Below are 22,331 nucleotides of genomic sequence, written 5' to 3' on the forward strand. Positions count from 1 at the left end.
GCCACCCTCAAAGGAAAGAAGTTCCTCCTCATGTTTAGGTGGAACTTCCTATGCTCAAGTTTGTGCCCATTACCTCTTGTCCTGCTGCTGGGCACCACTGAAAAGAGCCTGGCCCCATCCTCCTGACACCCACCCTTTAAGTATTTGTAAGTGTTGATAAGATTCCCCCTCAGACTTCTTTTTTCCAGACTGAAAGGACCAGCTTTTTAGGATGTCGGGTAATGGTAGGACCAGAGGGAATGGATTAAACCTAGAGATGGGTCGATTCAGATTGGATGTTAGGAAGAAGTTCTTCACCATGAGGGTGGTGAGACACTGGAACAGGTTGCCCAGAGAGGTGGTGGAAGCCCCATCCCTGGAAGTTTTTGAGGCCAGACTGGATGGGTCTCTGAGCAACCTGATCTAGTAGGAGGTGTCCCTGCCCATGGCAGGGGGGTTGGAACTAGATGATCTTTAAGGTCCCTTCCAACCCTAACAATTCTATGATTCTAAGTCCCTCGGCCTTTCTTCATAAGAGAGGTGTTCCAGTCCCCTAATCTTGGTAGCCCTTTGCTGCACCCTCTCCAGCAGTTCCCTGTCCCTCTTGAACCGGGGAGCCCAGAACTGGACACAGTACTCCACATGAGGCCTCACCAGGGCAGAGTAGAGGGGGAGGATGACCTCCCTCGACCTGCTGGCCACACTCTTCTTGATGCACCCCAGGATGCCATTGGCCTTTTGGGCTACGAGGGCACATTGCTGGCTCATGGTCATCCTGTTGTTGATATTTAAGTGGTCTGAAAGACTTAGAAGGGAAATTGAAAACTAATTCAAATCCAGTGTTAAGTGAAAAAGTTAACCCTGCTCCCTGGGGATGACGGAGGTTTCAGTCTGGCGCTGCAGAACTTCCTCTAGGGCCAGGGAAGCTGCTGAGCCACTTCCAAAGAGCACCTTCCCAAATGGCCTGGTCCCATTTACCGAGTAACCATACACAGCTCGTCCTACGCTAATAGCACTGAGGTATCATAAACATTAGTAAAGTTATAAGTTATTACAGCAATTGTAATTTCACTGCTGAACAGTTTACTAGCTTAAGGGTTGGAGTCTGCCAGTGCTTTGTAGTATTCTTAATTCTACAAACAGAATAGGTACATCATTAAATAGTTATCTGACTTAGTTTGGGAATATCTAAGTTTGTTCCCTGCTTTTAACATGTAAGGTGTCAGTTGCAGTGCTCAGCAACTCTTTAAAATTAAAAGCCATATAAAATTCTCTTATTCTGAATGGCCAAAGCAGTAGATGGATTAGTCACTTGCGTAAAAGTTATTACCAATGAATAAATAAAGCTGTTGCAGTTGGCAAGGAAGCACCATGGATTACACGAATGATAGTGAAGTACATCCCCTCTGGCACTCCCACATGCAGGAAGATGGGCAACATAGTTGATAGTTACTATAAAATTTTAAAAGGGCAGCAATTTACGGTATTGTGCAATGCAAGTCCTGAACTACACCGCTGCTGCGAAGCTTTAACAGGCATGGTTACGCGTAGTGTGTTTGGTGGATGAATGAATCCAAGAAGTCCTGTTACAGTCAGCTTCAGCGAGGCGATTTATTTCAGTTAGAAACCAATGCCAGAACAAAACCTTTCACTGACTGCCCATAGTACCACAGACAGAAGTTAAAACTGTTATTTTCCTAAAGCCCAGTGAAAGCCACCAGACGTAGAAGGCTCCTCTCATTCTGTTCAGCAGTAGCAAAGTAACAGATCTCAGCTGATCCAAACTGGACCAAAGACGAGGGCAGGTGGTGACAAGGCAGCTTTTACAACACACCGGAGGTGTGTTTAAGATTTTGGCAGGGAAACAAGGTTTTTGATCAAAGAGGCATTAAGGCCTGAGAGGTCCGTAGTTGATAGTCCAACAGAATATCTTTACAGTGTGACTGCAGCTGGATTTACCGTAAGAGACATGACTCTGCATGACTTTACACCTTTGACTTCACAACTAAATAGACTAGATATCTTCCAATAACGTGGCCTTAGGTACTTCATATATAGCAATATGTCACTTTCCTAAAGAACGTATGTAGTCTATAGTACCAACCCAGTAACAAAATGAAGGTCAACTGCATTCAGTTCAAAAACAGAAAAAGATCAAAAAGTGCATTTGGTTCAACAAACATCACTACTGAAAAATTTCATTTTCAGGTTGTGCGTAGTGAAAATGTGCTTCTTCCTTGGGATTGTTATGTATTGCATGTGTCCATTTGACGATGTGGTTTTTAAAAAGAGGTTACAGGTGAAAAGATGACTATGTCTGGAATCCGGCGATACAGAAAGCTGAATGAAAAAGAAAAACTAAGTTATTTTTTTTTTCCCATTCTACAGTACATTAATCGCTTGGTGTATTTCAATCAAATTTTTACACAGATTCCATAAAAATAAAAATAAAATAGAAAGAAAAAAATGACATAACTACGAAGATAAAAGGAAAACATCCATCGCTATATGATTTAACTTGCTTACAAATTAGACATGGCAATATACATTTCCTAATGAGCTTTACTTTCAGACCCCAAGCTGCAGGGCTTGTTCTTTCCCTTCAGAGGCTACTCCAGAAAAATACTGTCCCTTTACCTTAACTTTATATCAAGATTCTCTTTACTTTTACTCCTTCTTCATCTACCTTGAAACACTTCTCCTTTGCCTAAACCCTGCCTCTGTATTTTACACCTTTCCAAGGATGTGTCAGCTCCTGTGATCCCACCCTCATGTACTCGTCAAAGAAAGCAGAACTGCATTATGAAGGAATAAATCTCTTTTGGTTTTCTTTCGGAATTCTCCTGACTAACATCTTCTCTGTACAAGGTTCCCAGAACAGTACACATCTTCATTGTCCAATGCAGTACATAGAATAAAACATAGCAATGAAAGTGTGCCTCAAACTATGCATCTCCACAGCAACAACAGTTGCTCAAGTTTATTCTCTGCTGAGGAAGGGACCTTGCGTTAAGAATATTCACCCAAAATACTTTGTTAAAAACAGAACGTGACTGATTTTTTTTAAAGCAATGGCAATGACAGAATTTCCTTCCAACTTGCATTGCTTTAGCAAGAAAGAAACGGAGCTTATTAAGGCCTGTTTGACCAAAGACATAAATGCACAAACAACAAAGTATTTAAATTTCATTTCTCTGTATGTTTTGTAACACAGTTTAAAAATAGTGATGTTCCCAAATCCTTGTAATTATAACATCAATTCTGCCTTCCTCCTTAAGTAGCTTCTGTTTTCTCCTCGAGTGAACAAACCAAATCTGAATCATTCTGAATATCTGAAATGCAAGTTTGAATGTAATTTATTCTCCACCAGCCTTGCTCCTAATGTCTCCCTTAACATATATTTTGGGAGTGAGTTACAATCGTCATTCTCAGTGATCAATGTGTTGATCCTTTTACAAACATGCTAATTTTCCTTTGTCATCAGAGCATCCCGACTAGATCTCATATATCGCTGCTCTCTCTCAACCAGTAACTTGGCATAAAATCCAGCTTATGGAATGAATAACCTCGTATTTCAGTGTGCCCCCTATTATGTTGCTTTGCATTTGGTATGTTATATTGTACCTTTTCTTAAGCTTTCAGATAGGTTTCAAAGAGCAGAAAACAACTCCACATCCAAACAAATCTCTCAGGACCAAACAATTACATTAGGACATATGCTAGAAGAGCTGGCTACGGCACAGAGGAATGTGTGAAATACACCGTGTGATTCGCTGAAGCACTTACTTTCAGAGCAATTCTTACCTTGGTCTGGATCAGAGCTTTGCAGTCATTAATACTGAATCCGTCAAGTCTGAAGTCCTCGTTATCTTTAACATTTGATTCCTCAAAAATGTCATCCTGGCTCTCCGAGAAGTCCTAATAAATCATAATTTACATTTTCTTTACCAATTTCTATCTGACCTCCAAGCATACAACCTAAAGAGAAATTTCCCTCAAATAACAACAAATACTAAATTTTACTTTCTGAAGCTGCATTTTGATATATCATGTGCCCCCCTTGCATTGAAACAATTTTATGCCAAAACAAGTTCTATGCACATGAATCTAATTGTGACTTAAATTAATAAAAAAGCTATTTCCAATTAAAATTAGCCTTAAGTTACACTAGAAAATAGCCGAGAAAAACATCTCCATCAGTATTCTTAAAAGCAATACAATTTTCCAGTAACAGAAAAGAAGTAATGACATAAGTTTAAGCTGTCTGGGCATTGATTTAATGCTGGTGTATCTATGGGCAAGAAAGGAACAGACACAGGGAGCTTAACTATGTTGGAGAAATGTCTCCCATTCTCTCCTTTTAAGTAACAGTTCTATAAAAGTGACTTTCAAGCGTAGAATAGGTCCTATACCTTCAGCACTGTTGTTCTGTTCATATGTAACTTATATGAAATTGAATGCAGTACCCCCCCATGCTTCAAAAATCATATTATCAATTGAAAGTTACTTCTGAAAACCACATGTGACTAATTCATCCCAACTAAATAACCAGGTTGAATACTGAACTGCCCCTGATACCTTTATCTTCTCAAAACAAGAGATTAAACAGAGACATTTCTTTTTGAGATCTTTCAATGCTGTTGGTTTGGTCTTGATTCAATTTAAAACATACTACTCTACCTCAAGCCTTGCAAAAACACATAGAATAATCTTAGGAAAAGGGAAGCGGAACACACTTTCAGTTCGTATATAGTAAAAACATCCAGTAATTACTTTAACAGCCTCTCTGATTCAAATCTGATTTTCACCTACTGGAAAGATATTAGAGACTAACAATTTACTCATACTCTGAGCAAAAAAGAAAACACTCTTACCCCACACACATCTGAAAGCTGATTCTACATCTATACTAACACTGAATGTATCACCTAATGCAACAGGGAGCTACATAATGGAGGCTTCAATGTAAAGACGATCAAAATTTGATCCTGCACAGTTTCATAGTTACTTACACATAATGATGAGAAAACACTAGACTATCATTTTAAAAGGCTCTCTGTAAAAAAACTTGTGACTCACCCAGATCTAGTTCCTCATGCATCTGCATGTAAGCTTACAGAAAATCAGACTCATAACCAAGTGTTTATGCTGGCATACCAGCAAACCGTTGTTCAATTACCTTTTGATTTGCATCTATTCCAAGAACACTCATGAGGTTTTCTTGGCAATGAGATTTACTCCAGGGATGTCTTAAGCTGGGGGCATTATCAAAGTCTCTAAGTGTTCTCCATATGTTTCCAGAATCAATGCTAGGAAAGAAAACACAATTCGAGGTTATAGGGTGTACAAAGATTCCAGTGAAATGTATATAACTTAGTCATTTTCACTACACACAGTCATGTACTAGCCTACCTTGATCCAAAAAGAAACATGTTAAAACTCTTTCTACATTAGTTCAAACTATCAACCCAATGTACTAATAAGCTTGCATGACAATTAATGGAAACAGCAAGTCAATGTAACTGTATGTTTGGGTTTCTCAGATAAGAAGTGCATGAGAAGCACGTTTCAGAGCATGTCACGTGCCAACAATTTGCATTATTCAATTGCTTCTGAGAAATGTGGGTAGAGTTCAGCCCTATTAATTCTGCACTTGGCATTTTCTGTCTCTCAAACCTTTCTCCTTCCTATCAGTCATGCCTCTCCACTGCAGCAGCCTGCTGCTCAGGTGGGTGACCTGCATCTGCTCTGGGCACCTAGGTACTACAAAACAAGCACACACTGCTGAAACTGTGAGAATTAAGAGCTCCCTCTACACACTGCTTTGGGTTCTTACATTGCATTCATCCTATATAAATCCAGTTGCTTTTTGCTTAGTACAGGATGCAATTATCATTGATCTTAGTTATTCACCTGAGGAGGTCAGGGCTTTTTTTGTCTGTAGTTGATACTCTGCTATAATATTGCAGTCCCTTTTACATATATATCGTATTTCTCCACAATTTTGAGGCTGATTAAAATATAATGCATATACAAGGAACTTGCCAAAAGGATGCCCACATTAAATGTTTTAACTAAATTTCTTGTGATTCTTATGACATTTCCAAAGTATAGTCTGACCCAGCGTTCTAGATACAAAGCTCAGACGCATGGAAAACTACAATACTGTTTAGTAACTACAATACTGCTCAGAAGCTGCTGATCCTTCAAAAACATGTAACAAATCTAAAAGCATTCCAGCTGTCTTAAGAGAAAGCTAAGTTAATGATATTAATTGCTATTAGCATAACCCCAGGAAAGAAGCTAGATGTAGCAGATTCTGAAGCACATCTGGTCAAACATGAGAAGAAGTTACCACCTGGGAAACTTGGGAAGGGAGGAAAAAAAAAAAAGCGAGTGGGTTTTCAGTAGCAGCAGCAGCAATGCTTCTGTCTCAGATGATGAAGAAATAAGTTAGATGTGTTGTAAAGAAAGGACAAGCGAACAGGAAGAACAGGCTGCCTGTTGGGTGTTCTGGCATTCCAGAGGCTTAGTCATAAGAAGGCACACCAAGCAGGAAAAACCCTAAGCAGGAATTTGTAATTTTGATACATTCCCTTCCTTGTTTTCCAATGGCTAAAACACAATCCATTCCCTTTAACAACACAATACAAAATTGGTAAGATTATATGCTGAAAGAGCATAGTGATTAAAAAGATTTTTAAGTTCACCTCCAAGTACCACTGATTTTTAAATTATGAAATAAACAGTGTAATCGCTGAGGAGTATTTTTTTTTTTAACCGTTGATCTAAACTCATTACCAAAGTTCATTCTTCATAAGTTCAGGAATTGCAACATCTTCATTATCTGTATCAAGTACTTGATCTAAGCTTCTTATGCTCTCTCTGGACTGTGATACAGAGACTTCTGGAAAGCCCAACTTAAATATATCCTCATAGCTGTGGTTTGCCTAGAAAAAAACAAAGTTTTATCACATACGTTATAGAGGCCATCCCCACAGTTCATGAAGGACCTAGTCCAAAGACTACAATATTTCTAGAGATTGTATTATTGACTGTTTTTAAAATTTGTATCAATATTAATGGCACAAAGGGACTGATCTCTTGGTTCGCTGTTTTGAATATTTACCTAGAATTAGAGAAGAAGAAAGAGTCCAAGAGCTTCTGCTGAACCTTTGTCTCTAACTTCCCAGCTACTGCATTACAGACTGGGTTTACCTATTGGCACTCAAGCCTCCTCCTTCTGTTCAGGCAATTCAGTCCAGGTTAAAACTTATATATACATCAGTTCGAAAGATTGTTTTTCTAACTTAATATTTGAACACAAACGCACCTAATTCAGCTAAATATAACATAACTACTAAATGCTATAGTTACCAATAAATACTTCCACTGTTTAAGTCTGCATAAAAGCTAGGGTCAGTATGTCTCTATTTCCTTGCATTTGCACCAAACTTTTTCCAGCCTATGTTAAAAATCAGAGCCAGATTTACACACTTCCTCCTCCTCCAGCAGTGATGAAGAGGATGCTTGGAGGACAGAACATAGCCACGAGTGATCCAAACTCATGCAAACGGGCCTACTGGAAGTAACAGGGTTATCTGAAAACTAAGAAATACATATACAAGGAAAAATGTGCATAATTTACATCCTATCCTAAAAGGATGTTATTATGCCATCTGGTCCAGAAGCTTTATCGTTTTATTCTTTCAAAGAAGGAATTACTGCAATTTTCTAAATCAAAGCAATTAATTGACTTCAACACCCTGCAGAGGGACTGCAATCCAGCAGCAGCAATGTTGTGTGAAAACCAGAGAATGAAACCAGTCAGTTTGTTTTCTTTGCCTAGCAATCAACAATTTAATCTGAAAAACATAGGTATGGATACTTCATATTTTGACAGGTTCATTTATTTGTAATTCAAGCAGCTCAAATAAATTGAGATACCTCCACAGTTTCACTATACTGAACTCAGATGAATGCAGTGAATATTGAGAGAGTACAGATTTAATCTAATGGGTGAGTGGGCAAAATCTACAGAGCTTGTGGAAGGCTTCTGTACTTCTGAGCATCCTTCTAGAAATAGAATTTGTGCCCCATGCTGCTCCTTCCTTGCTAAAATGCCTATCCCGAAGGGCGACTGCTGGGACATTCACAGACTTCTGGGTAAAATCCTTTGAATCTTGCCCAAAGTGGCATAATACTTTAAATTGTTTTGTAAATTATTTCAGTAGTCTTCCCTTACAACAGGGATACTATATGGAAGAGAAAGGTGTTTGAAAGGCACAGTTCTGTGAAAGCAGACATGCTAAACCATACATGGAGAGTCACGGTCAAAAAAAAAAAACCCTCCAAGTAGGTACCAAACCCTAAACGGGACGGGAGCTAAGGAAAAGCCAGGCAGCTGCTCTTGGCTTTGGGGTGAGGGTGAAATTACAGCCACAGAAGTGTGAATCGGGGGAAGCACAGGTAACTTCTTGTCAGAGCCTGTGATGTTACTCTGACATGCATACACATCACTGGCTTACGGCTTAGCCAAGCCAGATGAAAAACCCAACATACAGGAAAAATGCAAGGTATTATTTGTATTATCTTTAATACTGTCTACTTCCAAAACAAAATTTTGGTGTATTTCTATTTACCTTGTGGCTTTGTATTGATTATAAAAATATGAATGCATAAATTTCACATCGGTGCTTTCTGAACAAATCATCTACATCCTATTATATCAGAATACTCTAGGGCTTAAGCAAGTGCACTAGTCCCTCTCACAATGGCCAGTACTTAAAGAACACATGAAAAAATCCTTAAAGGAATTCAATCATGTAGGCAAAGTACCCAGCTGCTGCAAGGATTCTGCTCCAGACTGACATTGCTTAAGCAACTGAAGCATTAGATACCGAAGGTCAGACCTCTGACCTGAGGTCCCTTCCAACCTACCTGGCCTTTTTTTCTATTGACCACACAGAAGACAGAGGTTACGGTCTCAAACAAACAACACAAGAAGGACAAGCTAAATGTATATTCTACACCTAAAGAAACTTCAAACAGCTCTATAGCTGTTTCTCAACCCTGAGACGAGAACAGACAACTTGAAACTCCAGGCAGGGTTAACTTATTTAGCTTGTAGTGGACATTTTCTTTTGCCTTTAATAAATGCAAAAATAAAGTAAAGGCTTCAGTAAGATTAAGATCTACTGCTTTTGGAAAGAAACCAAACAATCTGCTATATTCTATTTCAGCTCCAGTCATTACATACTCTCTTTTTTCCACATAAGACTTCTGGTCCCCAATTCCCAGCATTACAAACAACTTAAATTCTGTTCATGTGTATCAATAACCAGGTATCTTGTGATCTCCACTCTATCAGTGCTGAACAGCTGACCCACGTACATCTTTGTGCTTTCCCTAGCAATACCTCTGCAACAGGTAAAGTCCCCAGGCAAGGGGAAGAAAGCCTGTCTCCAGAGAACCCTCAGTTCCCTATGCATACTAAAACTCATCTAACAGACTACAAGCTGTAAGCTATTACTGCTACTGATTAACTCCATGGAAGCTTTAGTTGATTACTCTCTTTTTTCAAATGTTTTAATCTAGCATAAAAGTAGTAAGAATGAGGGCATTTTGTTTTGTATTTGTACATTCTTATTTTCCTTTTGTTAGTTTGCTTTGGTGATGCATGTTTGGTAAACACTGAAACACATCAATTGCAAGGTATAATCCTTAAACTGAAACTTTTTTGGTGCTGAAAAGGAAACATTATATAACTCAGTATTTATTCAAATTATTAGTTCCAACATATTATGAGAGAAAGCAACATCCTATGCTAGAAAATGAATTATATTAAATTACTTCTATTCTTTTTTTTCTGTCACTAACTTCCACCCACAATCAGTCTAAAATTACAGGAATTGGATTATTCAGGCAGTATATATTAAATAACAAAAGTTATTGTTTTTCAGTAAGCTTGCAGGCAGCTCACAGGATTTTTTTCCACCCTGTTTTTGTCACCCACCTTCCTGATTTTTTGTTTCCTATGCTCATTCCCGTCTAGCTTTTAAATCGTGTGCGCTTCAGGGCAAGGTTCATCATTTCTATGTATGTGCTTACTTATTCCTAGTGTCTAGAAGCAAAGTAGCGCATTACATTCTTTAAAGCTCTCCAGCAGGATAACTGAAGCATTTGTCAAACACTGTAAGGGAGTTGCTTTTGTACCACTTGAGTTAGCTGCAAAGTAGCTTGACGGTTTCTCTCCCTGTACAGCATTATCCTCTATAGAGAAGACATTCAGATACAAATCTTGAGATGTAGAAAGCGGTAATACAAACATTTCTGCTCTTTGGTTTACTATTAACACATACCTCATTTAGAGAGCTAGAAGCCTCCCGTATCCCACTGTGTAGAGATGGCTCACAAAAGAAGTGACCAGCAGAAGCACTGCAATGTCCACTGTTTAAGTCCGTATCACCTCTAGAAGTTTTTGTTGACTTCACCAAAACTTCAAGATTATGACCAAATCTCTCTGATTTGTCTAAGGGCTCCCTGAAGCCTTCAAAATCACCCCAGGAACTGCTGGGTTCTGAGGTACTATAGCTGCTCTCAGAAAACTCCTCACAACTTCCCCCTTTGCTATTCGCTACAGGGATGCTTTGCTGCATTAGTTCAAGATTAATAATTTCTTCGTTATTTGTTGTTTCATTCAAGTTACACTCACTTTCATTGAGAGACATACCACCAACTTCAACGGCTAGGTCTTTTAGAGACATCTGGTGTGATGTGTCTGTATTAGTAAGACTTTCTACTAGTGACAGGTTCTGCATCTTTAAGAACAATTCATTTGTTGAAATCTGTACAGCAAAAAAGGCTACTGAGGTTCAGTTGTATTAGAAATCTGAATATTTCCAAAACAGAATCATATTCTTCATTTCACCCCAAAGAATAATAACACTGCTAAATCAAAACAGGATGTCCTTCAGCCTCTCCTCCAGTAATCAGCATGTGCATGTTATTTAGTCTCCCTTTCTGTGTAGGATATTAGCCTGCAAAGAAAGAATTATAAATAAATACTTCTGTGATACGGGCCGTGTAGGAATAAAGAAAGCTGATAAGGTAGGAGAAAGAATGCTCATGTTAAAATAAACACATTCCAGTATTATACAACTGAAAACTGCAGTAGGCAAAATTATTTAAAATTTACACTTAACTATCTGCCCACACCACAAGAAAGCCATTACCTTAGTGAACAATATTCAGAAAACATTTAACAGAAGTTGTTCAATACAGAGTACTGAGTGAGTACACAGGAGACAAACCGAACTCATTATAAACAATATCCAACACTTCCTAACTATTTTCTATAACTATTTATTTCCTCCATCTCGTGTATACTCAAACACTGCTCTTTTTGTTTGCATGGGCTTTCCCTGTCCGAAAGATTACCGAAGAGGTGAACGTGACTTGCAGCAACACAGGAACGGGCCGTTTAATCCTGTGAAAAATATAGTGCTTCCAACTATTTAAGCAATTAAAGCAGATTTAGTAAGTTTAGTTTGGCACCTGTAAATTATACAGGCAATGCTGCATTTATCATTTTAGACCCGCCACATCTCCTCAAGCATTATTCGGACTGACAAGCTGGTTTTGGGGGGGGGGGAAGGCTGTGGGAGCTACACTAAAACCTCCTCTGAAAGACTGGCCGCTATTAGGCATTTTCTGTGCTTATCAGACTGAACAAATCTTGGGTTTTTTCCCCCCCCAAGTTCACTTCGAAGGTGGCACAGACCGCGGGAACGGCTGGACCCTCGCCTGCCCCGCAGCGCCGGGCTCGGAGGGTCTGCCCGCCGCCGGGGCCTCCCCTGGGCCGCCCCTCTCCCCCGGCCGGAGCGGGGCAGGGGAAGCCCCGGCGGGCGGCGGCCCAGAGCCCATCCCCGACCCGCCGCCGCTTCGGGGCTCCGAAGAGTCTCCTCCAACCGTGCCGCCCACCACCCGGCCCGGCCCGGCCACCCCGAGCCCCCGCCGGTGACCGGGCACCGGCACCTGCCCGCCGCGGGGAGCCGCGCTGCCAGGGAGGAGGAGGCAGGCGTGGGAGGCGGGGTGGGGGGGGAGTGGGGGGGAAGGAACGGCGAGCCTCCTCCCTCGCTCCACAGCCCCCGGGGGAGCAGAGGGCCGCGGCCGTACCTCAGCTCCCCCCGCTACGGTGGGCCGGGGGGGGCAGAGTGGGGCCTGGGCGGCGCTGGCCGTTACGGCCGTTGGGGCAGCTCGGGGCCGGGCCACCCGTGAGGAAACAGCCTTACCGCCCATCCAGGAGCCCAGCGAGTGCGCTGGGCCGAGCCGAGCCGAGCCGAGCCGGCAGGTCGCCAGGGGCGGGTCCGAGGCGTGCCGGGGCGGGGGGCCGTTACCGGCAGGGGGCGGGGCCGAGGTGTGCCGGTGGGGGGCGGTTACCGGCCGCTCCCGGGGGCTCGCTGTGAGGGACGGGGCGGCCTCGGGGCACGCCTGAGCCCCTCAGCCAGGGCGGGCGGGAGAGGGCGACCGGCGGGACCGATCCCCCGCCGGCCTCCGCCCCGCCCCGGGCAGCGGCAAGGGGCAGAGGAGCCCCAGCCCCGCCTGGCCGTCGCCCCGACGGAGTCAGGTACTTCCCGCGGTTCTCCAGCCTTGCCGCTGGGCCTCGGTCACGGCCGTTGTCTTCACCTGCGTCTCCCTTGGGTTTAAAACCGCCCTGCCGGCTTCCAGCCAGAAATGCAAGTCCTGCCCTCCAGGAGGAGATCGATTTTAAAATCGTGATGTGAAAAAGTATTTTCTTGCCCCCAGCTTCTTTCTGTGATCTGGCAGGCTAAGGACATACGGTTTGATGGTGGTGGTGGTTCGTGTTTGCTTTTAGTTTGAGATTAGCTAAAATCCTCACACAATTACAGAATTCCAGGATACAGCCTTAAAAAAAAAAGTAACAGTCAATGCACTCAGTAATATAATCTCATGATAAAATGGTTGGAATAGGCCAGTCTTTCAGGATCTCCTCTTCCTCTCTCCCCTCTTTTGCCCCACGAGGTATTTGGTTGTCCCCCCCATCAGCTGAGGCTGGGACTTGATCCACTGGACCAAGCCAGGTGCTGTGGGTCTGGTCGCTGTGGGCAGGTCGCCCCACAGCCTGGGGTGGCCATCTCTTCTCGCCCACCTCCTGCGGAGCTGTGGTGTGGGCTGGAGGTGGCATGGCCGAGGCTGGCTGCTCCCACAGCTGGGTGGCAGAGGGAAGAGCCCAAAGAAAACTCCTCGGCCTCCCTGTCCTCGGGGCTGGGTTTAACATCTGGGCAGTCCCAAGCAACAGGGGACAGTTGTAAAAGCAACAAAAGAGGTTTTCTGGAGCAAGGCCCAAAGTAAAAAGCATTTTCTAGGCATTACAGTATGTATGTTTTCCAGCCCAGGCACAGATACGTGCACTCCCTTCCCACACATCTGACTCTCATTCCAGGCTGTAGTGCTTTATCTGAGGACGAGAGGCTGAATTTGGGAGCGATGCCCAGATGCAGAGCCAAAGAAACTTTATTGGCATGTCTCTGTAAGGTTTTTCTAACGTTTTCCTTCTGCTTTGGAGCAGTTTCTTACCTTCCCGTGGCCATCCTGCGACAGCCTGCAGCTTTGAGGATATCCAACCAGCTCAGCGAGACTGTGATTCAGCCCCAAAGTGTCTAATACTTGTTAGGATAGCACCATCATCCTACGCTGCAGTAAGTTCATGCTGCAGGGACCTCTGGGGTTCAACCTCTCTTCAGTTCTGAAGGGAACTCAGCTTTTTTCAGCTACCGAGGTTGTTCTGCTCAGCTTTACATTTTCACCTTTGTCTTCTCAAATGAAAAGGCTACAGACTACGCAAAGGCTGAGTCGCTCCTCTCTGTTCCATGCTTTGCATCCAGAGGGGAAGGGGTGCATGCGTTTCGCAAACCTGCCTCTGCTTTGCCAAGTTCAAGCCATCTTTGCAGTTGTGTAGAGCAGTGGGAGAGCTGGTGAGCATCAGAAGTTGCCCCAGACCTTAGAAACCTCAGTGTAAGAACAGAAGAAACTGTAGTGCCTTCTTCCCAGAGTAACATCAGTAACTTCATTAAGGACTTGCTGCATAATGGTGGTGTTTATTTCTCTCTCCAGCGCACCTTATAAACCACCTTGGGAAAAACAGTTGCTAACCCTGAGTCCCTGCAGAGGAAGCAACGGGCTGCACCCTCTGCTGGATGTAGCTACTACTGCCTCCACTCCCAGGCAAATGGAGGTGAAAACCTACAGAATCACCCCAAGAAAAATCTGCACTGGTGAGTTTTGGACAGGTTTTCAAATCAGGAGGAGTCAGCATGAGGTACGGCCACCCTGCAAAGTGGATTTCACCTGCCCTCCTCTGAATTCTCTGAGTGCGAGAGCTGCTAATGAGATCCCTAATTCACATTTTAAATTATACCCTGTCCTAGGCTGACTAGTTGAAGTTAAAAGCATTAGCACAACTGAGTTAAGAGCTTTCCCCTCTGAAGGATATTGGGGACAAAAATAATGTCATCTGTTTGGAGGATAAGTAAGTCTTTTGATTTTGTCTGACATATAACAGGCCTTGAGATATACCCCGTAATTGCTGCATTAAATCAGTAATTTCTTTTTGAACTATCACTTTCATTTTTTTTAAATAAACTAGTCTTTATTTAGAGGGCAAATATGCCAAAAGAGTAAAACATGGACTATAGGCTTATATTTAGACACTTAAATATGTTCATCTACTAAAGCAGAACGTCCCTACTCAAAAACTCACCAATACATACAGCTGAATTCACTGAACTCTTGTCTGCAGCCACTATTGCTGCTCCTGCCACCACTCCTGCAAAATTATTTGTTTGGTACACATATTCTGGAATTATTCTTTTTTTCATTTTGTCCTTTGGAAAAATACCAATTTGCAATGAAAAAACTCAATAGTATTACTGAAAGTGTTTACTTTCACAGCAAATCAGCACCACAGTACTGTAATATGAATTTTTATTAGTTTGTGAAGGTCCTGAATTATTGACTTTGGTGGTTCTTCTGTAAATGACTAGGGTGATACGGGTGCCTTTTCATTCATTTTCTCTCTTGGAAAAAAACATAAAAAAGCAGTATCTTTGTATACAGAATTTTCAGTGTTTTTTTTTTAAAGGAAGCATTAAATGAGATCAATTTGCTATTTAAATGACTGAAATAGTTTCTTTAAATCATATTAAATATTTGGATAGCTTTTCAAAAACAATAAGTTACATCTAGCTAAACTGGCTTAGAATGTCATTTAGAAAGTAAGAGTAAACATGTTTTCAGAAGATAAATAATTTTGATTGACTCAAAGTGACTTTTCATTAAATGAGCTGTCTTTTCAGCAGATGAGTAATAATTTTTTTCTTACCATAAGCATCCCAATTTCAAAAGCATAGAATATCAGCAATATTTTAATTTCAATAGGAATAGTGCTCAGATTTTGAAAACAATTGCGGATATCAGATCTAAATACTGATTTAATTGACTAGCTATGGCTTAAATTTGAAAATGTGTTTGATTATTCTATTAAGCTCCCTCCTGGAGGCACAGTGGGTTTTCCCATACCTTCCCTGCTTTGCTTTGCTCTTTGCTATGGTGTGCATAGTTTAAAATGTCAGTTAAATCCTTAATCTTTTTCCTGAGTTAGAAATGAGAACAGCAGCATTTCTGGGCAAACTTTACTTCTATGCAGTGCACGACGGGCGCGGATTTCTCGGACCCCCTGCAAAATATGGGTGTGTGCTGAAACAGTGGGATGGGAGTCACTGGCGTTCATGAGTCACCTGCAGCAGTTAGCAGTGCCTGGGCTAAAAGATGAACCAGAATCCTTCCAACAGCAGATGGCAGCTCTCCCTCGTCTCTCTTGCATGCACGAAATACTCTTTTCCCTCTTGAGGAGGGGAAGTAATTCATCCCCTCTAGACACTACATTAAAAAGTTATTGCTGACCACAGAAAAGCCATTTCATAGGACCCCTACATTGATGGGCTGCCAGTGTAGAAAGACCTACCCATAAAAAAGGCAACATCCTTTGCCAGGAGGTGTAAGATATACTTTACTTCCCTCTCTTCTTCTTTCAGGTGTGGAAGATAAGGGAGTTGTAATCCACCTCTCAAAAAGGCTAGATGTGCAAGAGACTACATGCCCCGGGTTCAGTGGCTGCCTTTAATGCTTTTGTCTAGCCCAGACTTCTATGGCTAGTCTGGTTCTCAGAGTGATTTTGAAGCGCACAAACTAGGTGTCTTCTGGGAAAAGGCAGTGAAATGCCCTTTCACTCTGGTACTTCATGGAAACATCGTCTTCCAAATCCATGTGTGGGCTGTACTACTTTAAGATTCTCCAGCATGTTACCATGGCACACGGTAGCACATGTGCCACAAGAAGACTCTTAAACCATTCACAGCTCTTACAACATTTTGAAGTGGTTCTTGTGCTACACGTAAAGGGCCAAGTCCCATAGACACCTTCCTATTTGCCAGCACCCGCCAGCCATCAACTCTTTGCCACCACTCCATCATCCACTGACATTTCTAGTTTGAAATCCTTTCCTGTCTTCAGCTGCTTTGCCTTCTGTTGTCAATCCCACTTGCTGAACCCCTCATTTCTTTTATCAGATCTTTTTCTTACCATCCATTTGCCAACTGTTTTCTCATCTGCCTTTAGCCTCCTGAAAACTCAGAGTTGTGACTTGGGCCCCTTATGGAAGTGGTGGTGCTTGTTATTCCATGAGAGGGACATAAAAGGGACATGAGAGGGACAACGGTTTCCTGGGTAGCAGAATAATTTGCTGTCAGAAGCAGGAGGTTGCTAATGTCATGACTGCTCTTGGTACGAGAGCACTGGCAAGCAGTAATAGTCCACAGATTTCAGGAGAATACTGGTGATCCTCTTGAAGTGCTAGTATATTTCATCAAGAGCATGGGCGACATGCACCTACTATGTGAGCACAACACAGCAGCAGCTGCTCATGTGGACCCTGTCACCATGGTGGAGAACCTGGAGAAATGGCAGTGCTTTGACATGGCTCCAGGGTTCCTGTTCTTGGATCTCACAGAAGATCCCTTCGAGGTCATACTGTAAGATACCTTTTTTGCCTCCTCCCCACCACAGGTGGCGTCAGCACCCCCCCATGCATACTCCTGTTTCCAATACAGTAAGTGTACTGCTTTTCTATACATGTTGCTTGGCGGGGGGCGGGGCGGAACAAAGCTTCTGACGGAATTACAGCTTTGGGCTCAGATCTGCAGGGAAGAGATAAATATCACCATTCTACCCAGGAGAACTGGCACACCTCTAAAAGTGATTCCACGGGGACTACGAGCTGCGGGAGAAATCATTCACCCAGCAGCTACATGAAACGATCAACAACAATTGGAAACTGCCTGCCGGGTCCTGCCCCAGTATGGATGGCTTTGCCTCAAAGCCACGCAACAAACATTGTAATGTATGTGTGAAACAAGTGGTAGAACGGCTCCTTCGTTCATTCAGCAGGGCTGACAGCTATTCCAGATGCCCGACTGGATACTCTGAAACAAAGGCTCTGGAGACGTGTCATGGTCCCACAACAGTGTCTCCCTCCAGAGTCACCAAGTTGCTGCAAACGCATCCTGCAGGCAGGCCTGAGGCAGGAGCCAGAGGAGGAGAGAGTTCAGCACCTTCCAGTGATGGGTGTGTGAGTCCAGTCCTCAGAGAGGCACTCGCCTTGCACCATATTATTTGCTACTGTAGGCCTAGCCAATGGCCATCTAAAGGTCTTGCTTCTCAGGATCCACCCAGCCAAGGAAAGGATCCTCAAGGCAGACAACTACCCACCTCTTGAGCTCTGAAACCTCCAACTCCTGCTTCTCTTACAGCTCTTTTCTTCTACCTAAAGTGCCTCTCCTTGCCCTGAGTATAGTAAAAAAAAACCTAGGACCATATCTTCTCCTTACAGTCCCCCTTCTGAACACAGATGAAAGTGGTCCCTGTACCTACTAGAGCTTGTAGAAGGATGCCACATAGTCCACATCTTCAAAAGGTGGTTGTTTAAATGTATGGCAGTAGTGTGTGGTGCCACAGTTGAATTGTATTTGGTGCTTCACAGTCACCTACCTCTACCTACCTCATTCAGTTTTCCCATTAAGCTACTGTTCCGTGCTGCTTTTCTGCTGATCATTCAAAATCATCATATACATATAGTGAGTATAAGTTCAACAGTCTCTGCTGCCCACATGAGTTTTTCAGATACATAGACATTAATTTACTGAAAGCATGCCTTCTAATTTTTGCCAGTCCCCTGCATGCACTGTAAACTGAGTCGCGATTGCTGGAGTTTGCAGCTCAGTAATCCTCTGTTTTAATGCCTGATTAGGTCCCAAATCCATTATTGTTAGTGAGATGTGGGTGTGGGGAGGGCAGGAGGATTTCATCCTCTCGGCTGAGAGTTAAGCTGCTAGAGGTACACCCGGCTGGTGCTGTACCAGTGTATTAATGAGCTTGCCTGGAAGTTTCAGCGGTGCTGTTCAGCGAGGTTGTTGAAAGGTCAGACACTGCATTAGAAGCGTTGTGCTTCAATTCTAAGTCATAGCACTTGAGACTCAGCAAACCTCTACGAAAAAAAAATGAAAGAAAGCATTCGCATAAGAATATATTTAAACCTCGAGTCCCCACTTCAAGCAGCATTTGAAAGAACACTGAATCATAATAATTAGCATCTTTGAAGCTCCTTAATTACAAGGATCTCGCTTCTTCATTCTCTAACTGAGCTTCACAAGGACTCCAAGGTAGGTGGAGTAGTGGTCACCACTGCGCTTTGCACAGGGGGAAACATCACCACTCCGCCTTGCACAGTGGGAAACGGAATTAAAGATAGTTTCAGTTATCTGCCCACAAAAGAAAACACCAAGTCCCTGGTGGATGTCTGCACGTCCCAAACCCTGCGAAATGAAATGAATTACCAGTAAAGATGTCATTTTATTGCTTAAAGTGTAGCACTGCAGTATGAATGAAAAATACATGCCATCCTTGCGAGAAAATAGAACCATGGGATTAAATGGCAAAAAGGGAGAATTTGCGTGAGTTTTGCATATGTGTGTAAGGCAGTCATCTGCCTTTCCTGCCGCACGGTGCCACCACTGTGGTAAAGCAGCGTGACTGTGGTACAGGCAACAGGCAAGGGCTTGGCTGTCAAATAAAATAGGTGGCAATTTCTGAAGCTGAAGTAAACTGCCAGCTGAAGTTTCAAACCCTTGCTGTGTCTGCTCTCACCCCTGGGAGGTGGGAACACGCTATCTCGGACCTCTCACTCAGCTTTAAGGTAGGACACGTGTGTCTCACAGCTGGGTGAGCAGAGAACATGTGTCCGAGGCGTTAGGGCAGCGCGGGGACAGCTGGCAGCTGGCGAGGCTTCAGTAGCCGGATGGAGCTGGGCTGCGGGCGAGCCCTGGGCGGCAGGGCAGGCTGGCAGCTGGAGGGGCTTCTCTCCCACCTCCCCTGCGAACATCCCGCGTGTGCTCTTGGCTTGTCTCTCCCTTCCCATCGCAGCAAAAATACAGTGCGTACCACGCTCCGTCCAATGTTTTAGAAGCGTGCACACAGCATATGGACTGCATTTAAGCCTTATTCAACCACCGCCTTGAGCCGTATTTCCAGATGCTCTTTGCAGTTTGCAGTTAACAAGGCGTCAGGCTTTAACCTTATTTTGTCTGTATTGCAAATGGTAAATGAAATGCAGCACTCCAGCTCCTTGTGTGTAACACCAGAAACATAAGGCTGGACAATTTATAGAAAAGATCAAAAGAGGGCAGGCGAGAGTACACAACCAATTCCTCCTGTGCTAACGATGCTATCACAGCTAAAGCTGGAAGAGGGCAGCATGTGTTTCATTTAATGGTTTATATTGCTCCATTGCTGAAGTCACATTTCTGAGAGCAAAACTAATCAGCCGTAAAAGCAGGGAACCTCTGCTGTGACAACTGGGTCTGCCTGGAAATTCAAAGTTTGGCTCTAGATCCAAACTCTCCCCAAATGCCCAAGGACTTCCATTTTAAGATTTAGATTGTATTAATTTCTTTTTGTGGTTTTAAAAAAAACCAAACCAAAACAACAACAACAACAACAAAAAACAACAGAAAAGGCTTAGCACGCATCTATTAGCAGCTGGCCTAGGCTTCTTATGCTATTGTAAATGAGGTTTGCTGGACTCTGCAGAATATTATCATAAGGTTGCAATTAGCAATGAGAATTATGCCACACACATTTTACATTAAAGGAAACGGTTGCAGTAAAAGGCTGTTCATTTCAGGCAACATCAAAGGATGCAGTTCGTGTAAATTAATAATACAGCAAAATATAAACTTGAGATGTACAGACACACCAATAGTTTATTTTTAAAAAAGCTCTTGTTGAGAAGTTTGGTCACACTTTATATTAGTTTTCCATTTTTGAATATTTTATAGAAGGGCACTACTTTATTATCAGCTTGAATACAGACATGATTTATATGGGTATGAACGTGTCAGGGAAAAACACGAGTTATATGGATATGAACATGTCAAGGAAAGGCATTTTGTTAACTTAAACTCCCTTTAAAAGCAAATTTACTGAGCTATTAAATTTTATAAAATATTTAACCATGTACTAGCCTGTCTTTCTATTCACCAGTTGCTCTTTACTTATAAGCTATGGATACTTATTGTTTATGAGTAGAACCTTGCAGAATTAAGGTGACTTGAAAACTTCAGGTTTTTTAGTTTATAGCTAACACCTGGATGTTGTTCTCCCTACAGTCAGTGAGATTGGTTCAGTAGCTGTAGCTGGAAAAAAGATTGGTGCCTCTCTTTTGAAATAACGACACCGAGGTTTCTATATTTAAATCAATTTATATGGAAAGGCTGGTTGGCAAAAATATTCTGAACACAGAGAGGTCTGAACTGTATATAATGGGGTAAGTTTAGTATTTTAGATCTGTGCCTTGTTTAAATTTTAATATATTAATTTTGCATTTCTATACACCATCTTTCAACATAGAAATGCTGGGCTAAATTTAGTTCCAGTTAATGCACGCTCCACTAAGTAAGTAAGGGTCATTGGACAACATCTTCATGAAGGGCTGTAACAGCACAAAGCACCTTCTTGCAGAGAATCCAAATGAAGACTCAGAGGTCAATGATATCAGATGGCAAATGCAAGCAGTGAGCACATCTACATCTGCACCGCACATCACAACAGCATTTGCTGCAAGGGGTTCTTCTGAGCCACAGTCAGGTTCAAGCTGCTGTTTCCCAGGCAGAAGCCTTGTGGAGGACAGCAATGTAAACCCCCAGCTGAGCCTGCTGGCACTTCTGTCTCTGGAAGTGTTCAAGGCCAGGCTGGATGAGGCTTTGAGCAACCTGGTCTGGTGGGAGGTGTCCCCACCCATGGCAGGGGGGTTGGAGCTAGATGATCTTTAAGGTCCCTTCCAACTCTAACCATTCTATGATTCTACGATTCTATGGTGGGTGTGTGTTACGGTATCGTGTTTTCCAGACTCCCGCAATGGGGCAAATTATGCCCAGGAAATCTCATTGCAGGACTGCTGAATATTTGAAAGGCTGTTAGTGAAGTGGGAAGAGAAGCGCAGCAAAGCAGAGCCTGTAATAAAAAGCACCTGAGGTGGTTCCACAGGTTGAAAGTGATCTTCAGACAAAGTGCTGGAAGAGGAATGTCAGCTTAGCCTGAGAGCCATTGCAGTGGGAGCTCTTGGGCTGCACTGCAGCTTTGCTGTGAACTCTTTGTCCCATGGCCATGGAATTGGGTGGCAAGGCTGACTGCTGCTCCCCTTGCAGCAGGGATGAGGAACAGGACCTCCTGACACCAAGACTCCACACCCAAATGGTTGGTTGGGCTCCTGCTGTCCACCCTGTAAGTATCAGGATATTTGCTGGTGAAGAAGACATTCATGACATGCTATTCTTGGTAGCGGTCAGGTGTGATCAGAATTGTGACCCTCTTGTGAGGGTTTGCGTGAGCCACATGCCAAAATTTGCTGGTTTTATGTCACAGGCATCTGAAGAGCTGGGGGAACTCCAGCTGACAAACTGAGCAAGGCCTGGGTTGGTACTGGGCAGCCTGGCTAGTTCAATTGGAGCGTGCATATTGGATTTGGCCCCCAAGCTGGGGATTTGGCTAACCCAGCAGAACATGAACTATAGGTCTGGAGAGGATCTGTGCTTCATCTGCTTGGAAGCAGCATGCACGTGGCTGCTGGTTGATTGCCCCTTGTGCAGAGAGCTGCAGTCTGCTGCCCAGGTTTCACCTAGCTCTGTGCCGTGACACCACGTGCCTCAGCCACGTGTTGG

At 43.1% G+C, this 22,331-nt stretch overlaps 1 protein-coding gene across 1 annotated transcript; it reads right to left on the reverse strand.

Moving 5' to 3' along the window:
• Positions 1–1,566: 1,566 nt before the first annotated feature.
• CLBA1 (clathrin binding box of aftiphilin containing 1) lies at positions 1,567–12,541 on the reverse strand. The gene is made up of 6 exons (XM_074586938.1): positions 12,273–12,541; positions 10,341–11,018; positions 6,781–6,929; positions 5,159–5,288; positions 3,784–3,897; positions 1,567–2,319 (listed from the first exon to the last, which is right to left on the reverse strand). Exons 2-6 carry the CDS (start codon positions 10,797–10,799, stop codon positions 2,152–2,154), a joined length of 1,020 nt encoding a protein of 339 aa, XP_074443039.1. The 5' UTR covers positions 10,800–11,018; positions 12,273–12,541; the 3' UTR covers positions 1,567–2,151.
• Positions 12,542–22,331: the final 9,790 nt, after the last annotated feature.

Source organism: Larus michahellis, chromosome 4 (genome assembly GCF_964199755.1).
Source record: "Larus michahellis chromosome 4, bLarMic1.1, whole genome shotgun sequence".
Taxonomy (NCBI): Eukaryota; Metazoa; Chordata; class Aves; order Charadriiformes; family Laridae; genus Larus; species Larus michahellis.

What these genes read in the sequence shown, in the direction of transcription:
- CLBA1 (XM_074586938.1), bottom strand. Translation starts at nt 10,799, where the DNA reads ATGCAGAACCTGTCACTAGTAGAAAGTCTTACTAATACAGACACATCA. An exon ending in CTTATGAAGAATGAACTTTG is followed by an intron (nt 5,289 to 6,780) that starts GTAATGAGTTTA and finishes TTTCTTTCCTAG; the next exon opens with CATTGATTCTGGAAACATAT. An exon ending in GAATAGATGCAAATCAAAAG is followed by an intron (nt 3,898 to 5,158) that starts GTAATTGAACAA and finishes ATGATTTATTAG; the next exon opens with GACTTCTCGGAGAGCCAGGA.